Below are 10,408 nucleotides of genomic sequence, written 5' to 3' on the forward strand. Positions count from 1 at the left end.
GTGAATCCCGTTTATCCGCCAGAAGGCTGATTACAACACTTAAGTCTTGGCAAAATGTCAAAGCTTCTCTCACAAACTGCGTAATACAAAGCGCGTATCACCATCTGTCGATTGAGATCGGGAACTCATGCCAAGGAGAACCTGACATGCACGTCCGAGATCAGTTAACAACTTAAGCGATTACATTTTTAAGCCTACATTTGGCTGTCCTTGTTCTATGACGTGCAACTACAGAGTAGCTACTGAACTGGCAACTAAACCTGTCCATTAAAACATTATCCATCTCTGATCAGATTAGCCCGAAATTACCAGTGCTTCTCAATCCTGCACCATCGGCAGTTGCGGTGACCTTCTGCCGTTGTGCCGGCTTTTAAACTCTCCATCACGATCTTTTCTCCACCATTTTCCGCGTTGAAACGGATATTTTTCGGCGGTGAGATGAAGTCCCATCTTGCCATATGGCTGCTGTATATGACGGTGTACTGCCGGTGTGCGGCAGCGGAGGAGGGTGCCGGTAACCCTGTACCGGGTGAGGATCCCGCCGCGAAGCGTACCGCCTGGGATTTTCCAGGTGGGAATGATGCGCTGTATGACTTTACGCTGGCCAGTCTGCTCAGCGCGGCGCCGCGTCCCCTAGATGTTGAGGAGGCGGCCGAGACCGTTGCACCGCCGAAAAAGGTCAGTCCTTGCCGGATTACGGCGTGGCGTAACTAACCGACCAACTAGGTGCAATGTCCTAATATGGGATAATCGTTTATGCGAGCATTGCGCCAGTGCGATTATCTTAAATAAGGAAAGCGGCTGCGTATGTTTTCTATAGTTTTCTCCGAAAGCCAGTCTTCTGTATGAGGGCCGAAAACCACGTGACCTTTCATTTACCGTATTGGGAATTGACTGAGCTTGAATCGACTGTGGTTGTGCTAATGAACAAAACCTTATTTACTTTATTAAATCCTGTCATGGCTGTTTAAATAACGTAAATATCTTATTATATTGTGAGGTATACGTTAAAAATGTGCAGAGCATATCCGTAATCTTTGAGCATTCCTTCGTCGAATGTGTTTGCACCTGAGAACATACTGGGTAGTTTGATAATACTATTACAAGTGAAGTGTCGGGTTATTCGCATTATTTTTGGGAATCTTTTGTGCAACAAATGCGCTTGTAATATACTAAGCGCAGAACAACAGCAATCTGCCTACCGGTCCGCGATAGAAAAAGTAAGTAATACTGAAATCGTCTAGCAGTGTGAAGTAGAAGCAGATCCATTTGCGCACAAATCGCCTGCATCGGGTTTGGTTCGAGGAGCGAGCGCTTGTTGCGCAGGATGTATTGAATACGAAGTACTGTAAATACGTTTGTTGCTTGGCATCGCACAATAACTGTTGGGTAGATTTCATCCGATGCCGTAACAAATATCATATACTGACTGCTGCAGAGATTCATGGCCAACGGATTGACGCCGCAGCAGAGCCTGCGCGCCCTCTTCCGCAACGTGCACCGCCTGAGCCCACCGGTGATGCCCGAGACGGCGACCCTGCCGACGGCCCCGCAACCGTCCTTCCCGCGTTCCATCAGCCTGGGCGCTCTACTGGCAAGCCAGCCGGCTTTTTCCGGCAAACACCGCACCCGACTGAACAGCTTCGCGCGCTACATTTGATGACGTTGGATTCGGAAATGGCAAAACACGGATGGGGTACATATACCTAGTAATAAATCGGAGTAGAGGACAGGGCGCGTAATTTATCACGGCTGGCTAATCAAATCCACACGCAGTATGCACTGTACCATGAAATTTATTATGTTTGATACTGGCTATACATTTATTTTATTACTCTTTTCAGTTTCTCCGCAATTTATTTAAGAGACTATTTTCAAGGTTTAATTACAAATAATATGCTTGAGTATCTGGACGCAAAAAATCGTGGCCGTAATGTTGGGAATCGCTCGATCGCTCGCTTGGGGAAAAAAACAATAAAAAAACCGTTGGCTCTGCTTGTTGAAGTTTCCATACGCACTCTGTATTATGCAGACAAATTACACAGAAATATGAAATGATCAGGTACCAAAACAAAATGTTAAGTTAAAGAAACGTTATACTGACATATCGTATACTAGGAAAGTGCACTCGCTTTTTGCGGGCACTGCATGACCGAAGCGTAGCAGGATTACACGATTGACGTATACTATAGCGAGCGCAATTTCAGCGGCATGGCTAGCTCGCTAACTATATTTCGACTACTGCTTATAACCCCTCACCTTACTTTCCCTTATCTGGGCTCCTCTAGATAAAACATGCAAAACTGCAAGTACTAATGTAACCGCGCACAAGGTCGGTTGCGCGCACTTCCGGCAGCATTGACAGTATGGGCAGTTTGCGGCTGTTTTATCTAGAGAGCCCAGATAATGGAAAGTAAGGCAAGGGAATAAAGGCAGCAGTCGAAGCATAGGAGAAAACCTATGAAAGGGATGTCGAACACTCCGGCCGTTTCGATGCGGTCATGCAATAGCCTGACCCAAATGTTCCCGTCTGATTCATCTGACCCAAATGTTCCCGTTTTCGTAATGGTGACAGGGCGGACAATGCACATTTTTCACAGACGCATCCGTGCATTGTGAAAACTGTCCGTTCACGCTCTCACGCTGTTGTGTGACTGTTTTCTTCAGGAATTTTCACTGGTGGAAGTCCAGTTGGTCGCATCGAAAAGTAAAATAATGTAGACGGCAAAATTTGCGGAAATGTTTTTTCTGGATTGGCGAACGGTTTAGCCGGTTTAAGCGCAGGATCATTCAGCAGTAAATTATCCACCGATAGACTTCTACCACAGAATATACTCAGTGTAGTATACGAAAAATTCAGGCACAGCATGCACAATTTGCTCGGAAGATGCAAGCTCTCAATCAGTGTACGCACACTATATGCACACCAAAAGCAGCGTGTGTGCCGTGCGGTGGGAGAAAGGCTCGTGCTGAGTATCCGGCAAGGGAAGACTACGCCATGACCTGAAAGTCGTCCACTGTATCGGTACTCGTATCGAAAGAATCTACTGTATCGGGCGGATACAGTGTATTTCTCGGATGGGTTTGTCAGTTAAGTGCACGGTTGGGCAAACTGTAGCAATCCCGCCGTCCAATTGTGGCGCGCCACTTTTATAACGCTACTTTTTCGTTGATTACTCGTGCAGTAATCCTTTAAACGAAGAGCAGCTCTTTCAGTGTTTTGTCGGAGGCAGTTTATCCAGCTGAAAGTTTTGCGATCTGTCCGATGAAAGGTTTTAGATTCGCTTGGAGCCTGCGATACGATGTGGACCTGCACTGACAGACACTGCCTCTTACGAATAGCACACTGGGAAATTTTATTTATTAATAGGCAGTATAGCAGAAGGTTTAAGGCGGCACTTCGGGGCTAACCGGAGCCTTTGGTTACTACTCTCATACAAGGGCCCATGTTTATGTGTTTCATTCCAAAACCACAGTGTAAAGGTGCATTTGGTGGTAGTGACCGGTGGACAGACAGCACGAGCTACAAACGGTCCGAATATATACGGCCACCGGCGCACCGCACATGTGTGCATTTAGTATCAGACACCCCAGTGCATTTAGTGCCGGTGACCGACGGACAGACATCTTCATTTGCAAGTGGTCTGAGTATATACGGCCACCGCGCATGTGTGCACTTGGTACCAAACGCCCCAGTGCACATGTGCATTTGGTGGCGGTGACCGACGGACAGACATCACTTTTTCCATTATCGCTGAACATAGAGGACCTTCGCTACGCTTCGGTCAAATAAACGTATTTGTATAGAATAACAAATGCAAAAATTTTTGACAACAAAGGATGATTAACGTAATAAAACTGTTGCCATAATTTAACAGACCTTCACAGTTTACATCTCGAAGTGCACGGTTAACATGCACAGTGATGATGCACTATACGCATATCGAGTGATAGCGGGACATTTCCGGCACATATTTTTCGATGATGCTGTCATCTTAACCTTTTTTCGTTATACAGCGAATGTCGTATAACAAGTTTCCAGGAGGACTCATCGTTCCGTCGATCATATTTTTTTTTACATTTACAAAATCTCTTGTTCCCTGTGTCTAGTACAGTAGGTATCTACTATCTAGGTTGTATTGGTTGACAAAAAGGTCATGGGATGATGCATCCCGAGCGATTCATCCTGATCCGGCTGCCGGCGGCGTGGAGCCCGTTAATTGATCCTGCTTCCATTCCTTGCATTAACCTGCTGCTAACATTAACTGTACACGTAGAATCCTTTTTGCGTAATCAGGATAGTTTGTGAACATAGATGTAATGGATTTTGTCAGTGAGGATTTAATCGCTTAAGCAATCGGCACATTTGCCTGGTGTGGATTCTGTACAAAAATGAAAAAGCTAAGGAAGCTCGTCGAATATTTGTATACTGTAACTCGTCGTCGAGTATTTGTACAAACGCCTTGACTGTCTGTTACTGAAGGAAATATGCTGGATCATAGCACGGCATAAGTACGGCGTAAAAGGATGTCAAATTTCTTGAAAACTGACTATGTATAAGTTTCGTACTAATCGGGCTGATCTCGTAATGGTAATCATTACAGTGCAAAATGCGCTGCCAAAACCATACCCAGTAGCAGATAGGTAAAAACCAGCGTACAAATAACGACGTACAAATAACATACAAAAAAACGTACACAACACATACTTACAATTACGTATATAACATACGTATGTGAGGAGGAGTGGCCTCCCCGTTCACCCGCGCACAGGCGGCTGCTAGGTTGTTTTGCTGTTTTTGCTGGTGTTTTTCTCGATCTACCAGATTTAGAATCTGGTAGATTCTTCAGTTGCTAGATTTCGTCGTCTGAGCTGTATGCTTTTTCCTTTTTGCCCCGCAGCAAGGTGCTGCGGTGGCCTTTGAAGTGTTGTGTGTGAGAGAGAGATAAAGTGTGCAGTGTTGGCGTTCAGTTTCCGTTTCTGTTCGCCCACAGGGGTGAACTAGCCGTTCATCCCCTGTTAGACGTACAATACGTTGTACCAAACGCTGAAGCACGTTTTGCCGACCGAGTTTTATAAAAAGTTTCCTTGAATGTTGGATTTAATATAATTATATAATACGACTACAAACATAACGACTAAATCTTCGTGATGGACCTGAGCCTAACAGTTGTTACATAGTTGCTACAACAATATCAGCAGTCGGTATAAATTATCTGTGGTAAGTAAGTGGTTTTTATATTTTTTGAATTTTTCTGCTATGGTACCTATAAAAGCACATCATAACTACAAATGAGTTGAACCCGTAATTAATAATTGTAAATTATACACTGCACTCTTACAACGTACTGTTGTATCGTATCGGTCCTTGTTTAGCATTACTGATAGATGCAGTATTAACAAAGAATTATCGTTATCGACTGTGATTCTTATTACAGCCAAGTAAGTACCACTACGCACTTGCATTCTCCACTCTCCAGTTTCCACGCACGAGATCAGGTTATCGACACCCTGAAAGTGTAAGAAACCCGGCTGACTGCGGAAATCAACATCAAACAACTGATAAGTCAATGAGCAAATGTTGACCTAATTTTGATTAACACAGGACATTCCTTGGTGCGGCTTTTTTTCCGAATGAAGAAGCGTAATAATACAAGCGTTATCAGTATCACGGTATTCTACAGACAACGAACCTTGTAGCGGGGACAGCTTGTAGCCTGTAGCTAGAGCAGAAACTGCGGTACTGTTTCCACTGGTTCATTCGCGTTCGCAGGGATGAACTGGCATACGAGTTTATCCTAAGCTGGTTGAGCTCGTTGATCAATTTTCCTGTATTGAAAAATTAGCATTCTCGCTTTGGACAGCTCATTCTCGCTTTGGACAGCTCATTCTCGCTTTGGACAGCTCGAGTGCGGATCTAACTTTTCTAGCTCTCAGCCAAAGCAACGATTATCTGGGTCATCGTATACAATTGCATATACCGTGTGCTCTGTGTGTGTCCTGTATGATGGAGTAGTGACCTTTACTGTATTGTGTGCAATCCGATTGCATTAATTTCAGTTTGTTTTCCCCCAACCATGGGGGATAATACATTGCTACCACCCGATAAATTAAAAATGCTGAATTTCGATGAATGTTTGAGTCAGATTGATAAATTTGCCGCTCGATTGTCGCAATGTGAATCATCCGATACCGCAACCGCACAGTATGGACTTCTTGCCGCTGAAGTTGATTCTTTGTACATCATAACTGATCGTCTGCGGGCTATTTACCAACATAACTGGCCGGAAATTCCTGTTGTTCCTGATCATTCAAATGTCACTTCTATGCCGTTATCATCAACAGCGCCTACGCAACTTGCAGCACATCCGGCGCGTTCCTTTGCCTCCGTTACCCGATCTAACCCCCTTCCGCCTCAGGCCACATTAGGTGTTAGCGGAATAAGCCGTGCTTATTCCGTTAACACAAGTGAAAGGCCACCAGCCCTCATCCTGAAACCTACTACACCGTCCAGTGACCGTTCTCGCACCACTGCCGCTGAAATGGCCAAAATCTCAGCCGCACTGAGTAATGCGCTTCCGGGTGCGGCTTTTGACTTGAATGTATCCCATATGCGACCCATCCACGGAAAAGGTGTTCTTCTGGAATTCAGTGACACCGAAAGCGCCAAAAATGGTAAGGATGTTTTAAGCAAAAGTGTAAGCACAATTGGTTTTGAGGTAGTTGAACCGAAAATTCGCTTGAACAGAATGATTGTGCGCCGTGTTCCAATTGATTTACCGGATGACGACCTTTTAAATGAAATTCTCCTCAAAAATAAACTTGCCGCTGACTGCACAGTTAAAATTGTGACTAAACTGAAAAGTTTTCGAGATAATGTTACCACGTGTGCTGTGGTTTTGGACGTCGACAGTGTAAGCCACGGCCTTTTGGTAATGAAAAAATCTCTGCTGATTCGTTGGTTTGTGTGTCCGATTGAAGATCATTTTTACATCCCGCAATGTAAAAAGTGTTGTGCTTACGGGCATACAGTGTCAAAATGTAAAAGCGCCCCGCGCTGTGCATACTGTACCGAACTGCATGCCGCTGCTGATTGTAAGGAAGCCGACGATTTTAATTGTACATGTGTGAATTGTGCTGAAAAAGGTATTAAAAGGCCGCACGACCAGCACTCAGCTTTTAATCATTCGCTGTGCCATACTTATAATGAATTCCGAAATTCGCGGTACTTTTACAATAATAACATTCAAAAAAACCGGTAATCCCTCCTGACAATCTGACAGTTAATTATATAAATCCTGTTCATATTAATTTTTCACGTAAACGCAGTCGCGGATCCGTTCGCATTCGCTTTTGTAACATAAACGGCGTTAAAGGAAAAGTGCCCAAATCAAGATGTTTTGCTCTGAATCTGACGTTACCGGTCTTGTGGAAACTAAAAGACAAAGATCATTACACGGATTCTCTTTGCTGATCAACGCTCTTTCAATGTTTTCAGGAAAGCAAGGTTTATGACTCTGGTGGTGTCGCTCTAGTTATTCGCAACGTTATGAAGCGCACAGGCGCAGGATCTAGAGCCTTCAGAAGCAATTTGCGTCGAGTCTGGTGACCTAAATAAAATCTTTATCGTCTTTTATTCTCCACCCGACAAATCTCCTCAGTGCTAATCGAACACCTGCACGACAAATTCTCCCCTATGCTTAGCAAAACTGTTCTCCTGGGCGACTTTAATTTGCCAGACATAAACTGGCAGTTAGGCTCGCGCGTTCGAAAGCCGGTAAACATCTTTGTCTTCAGTGAAAATGTTTAATTTTCGACAGTTAATTAATTTTCCTACTAGGAAAAGAAATTGTCTTGACCTCTGCTTCGTTTCAGCTGATCATTTGTGCACTAACATTATTTCTGTTGCTCCGCCATCCACATCAAACGATCATGTGGGTTTACAGTTTGATTTAAAAATAAAAATAGGAAGAGCCCAAACGCGCAAATTTAAAAAATGGACTATAGATACTGCCAATATTCATGTTTTTCGAGAAAATTTAAATAATGTTGATTGGTGCAGGGAATTTAATAATATTACTGCCGAAGAACGGGCTATTGTTTTCGAGCAAAAGTTTCTTGAGTTTGCCAAATCAGTGTTTGTGTTTGATGAAGTGAGTGTAAAAATAGGCATGCCTCGCTATCCCTATACTATCAAGAGAATGATACGCTCGCGAGACAGAGCTTTTAAACGTTATCGATCTGCAGTTTTTCCGTCAGTGCGCTCCGTCCAAAAAGAAAAATGGATGCAACTCTCGAAAAACGCAGAAATTGCTCTAAATAAATTTGAAAGTCACCGAATCGTTGAAGTTGCGAATAGTTATCGTAATAATCCAGGTAAATTCTGGCGGTTTATGAAATCCAGAGAGAGCATTCAGTCAATTCCTCCGCTTAAACGAAATGCAGGGTCGTTTGCAAATTCAGAATCCGAAAAAGCCGAAGTTCTTAATGAGCAGTACTGTGCCTCCCACTCTGCGTGCACACAGCACTGCAGTGATACAGGACTGAATTTAGCATGTAAAAATTTTTCGAGAGTTGAGTTTGACGATTCCATGATCCTTCTTCAGCTTTCTTTGATTTCCTCATGTACATCCAGTGGTAATTTTGAAGTGACAAATAAATTGTTGAAAGCTGCCGGAGGTTCAATTGTCCAGCCTTTAAAGTTGGTTTTCAATGCAGTGCTAAACGAAGGTGTTTATCCGGCAGCATGGAAAAGGGCGTACATTGTTCCCATTCCGAAGAAAGGTTGTGATTTGGCTCTTCCGAGCAGCCATCGCCCAATTTCAATGCTGAACCCTATTTCTAAAATTTTTGAACGTTGTTTATCCGAAACAATACGAGATCACTTAAACGTGTACTCAGCCTTAGGTGATCATCAGTTTGCTTACCGTCGGCATAGGTCTACTGAATTACAGATTTGTTATCTCGTAAAAACAGTCTCCGATTTTCTTGACAATGGCATCGAAGTAGCCGCTATTTTTCTTGATTGTTCCAAAGCGTTTGACAAATGCGACCATCAAAGCCTTGTCACCGCCCTTATAAACCTTAACGTACCCAGCCAGGTTATACATTTAATTTCTGATTATTTGAAAAATCGTACGCAGTGTGTTTCTGTCGGCAGTTGCTTCTCAGCATTTTTCAAAGTAACAAGTGGTGTACCGCAAGGATCTGTATTAGGGCCTTTGTTATTCATATGTCTTCTGAACGATGTGCCATTCATACTCATTAACGGTAGCGTTGTCTTAATTTTCGCCGATGATATGGTCGTGCTGCGTCCATTAGTCGCTGATAACAGTAGTGACCTTTTACAAGAGGATCTTAATTGTCTGTTTGAATGGGCATCATCCAAAGGTCTTTGCTTCAATGCAGAAAAATCAGTTCACATGCAGTTCTCGAAAAAGCGTTTTGTAAATGTCAAAAGTGAGTTTTTTCTTGATGGCAAATTAATTCCCTTTTGTGAAAACACAAAACATTTGGGTGTCGAAATTGACCGTGAACTTTCGTTTAAAATTCACGCAGATAAACTTACCGCAAAATGTAAAAAAAGAATATGGTATATTAATTCCTTGTTTCGTTTCCGTGATTCTGGAGCGCGAATCGCACTTTTCAAATCGTTAGTTTTTCCTGTTACGGATTACTGCGGGCCAACTGTTTTTCCTTTGTATAAAACTTCTAAAGACAAAGTAGAGCACTGTATTGAAAAATTTTTATCGTCGGTCCGCCTTGGCAGTGATCCTTCTGACTATCAGCTCCGTTTAAAAGAACTTAATTGGGACAGCTTCAGGATTAGGACTGCAAAAAAACTTCTTGTTTTTGTGTATAAACTTGTTTTCGGAATGATTCCGTTAAGCAGTGCATTCTTCTCTAAGTATTCAGTGTCTGCCGCCTTGTCTGAATCTGTTTCAGGTAACACACGCGGCCTCCACCGTCTTGAGCGACACTATCTCCCTCTCTGTCCATCACCAACGACTGTGTGTGGCGTAACAGTTACTCCTGTCCCCGGCTCCTTTAGCGAAAAGCTCACGTCTCTTTGGAATGAAGTGTCCTTTCCCCCTGGCTCGTACAAATCTCTCGGAACCTTTCGCTCATCCTTGGAGCGTGTGAAATGGAAAGATCTACATTGGTCGAAAAAATATTTACATTTCTGAATGTCTTTTTGTTTTCGATGTTTTGCTCATTGATTTATCACTTTATCGTGCTTGTTCTTTGTTTTTATACTTTAATGATTTGTTTCTTGTTAATTTTCTGCCTAGTATTGTTTATACGTTATTATATCGCAAACAGGTTTCTTGTTCTCCATCCTGCGTTTCATTGTATAATCTTTGTCTCATTGTCCACTGCTGCAAACCGGCTCTGTGCCGTCGCACGA

General features: G+C 43.2%; 1 protein-coding gene across 1 annotated transcript; it reads left to right on the forward strand.

Moving 5' to 3' along the window:
- The first annotated feature begins 306 nt into the window (after window positions 1-306).
- LOC129595486 (uncharacterized) lies at window positions 307-1,948 on the forward strand. Its single transcript, XM_055492511.1, has 2 exons — window positions 307-678; window positions 1,439-1,948. Exons 1-2 carry the CDS (start codon window positions 439-441, stop codon window positions 1,658-1,660), a joined length of 462 nt encoding a protein of 153 aa, XP_055348486.1. The 5' UTR covers window positions 307-438; the 3' UTR covers window positions 1,661-1,948.
- Window positions 1,949-10,408: the final 8,460 nt, after the last annotated feature.

This window comes from Paramacrobiotus metropolitanus, unplaced genomic scaffold (assembly GCF_019649055.1).
Source record: "Paramacrobiotus metropolitanus isolate TYO unplaced genomic scaffold, Prichtersi_v1.0 Parri_scaffold0000078, whole genome shotgun sequence".
NCBI lineage: Eukaryota > Metazoa > Tardigrada > Eutardigrada > Parachela > Macrobiotidae > Paramacrobiotus > Paramacrobiotus metropolitanus.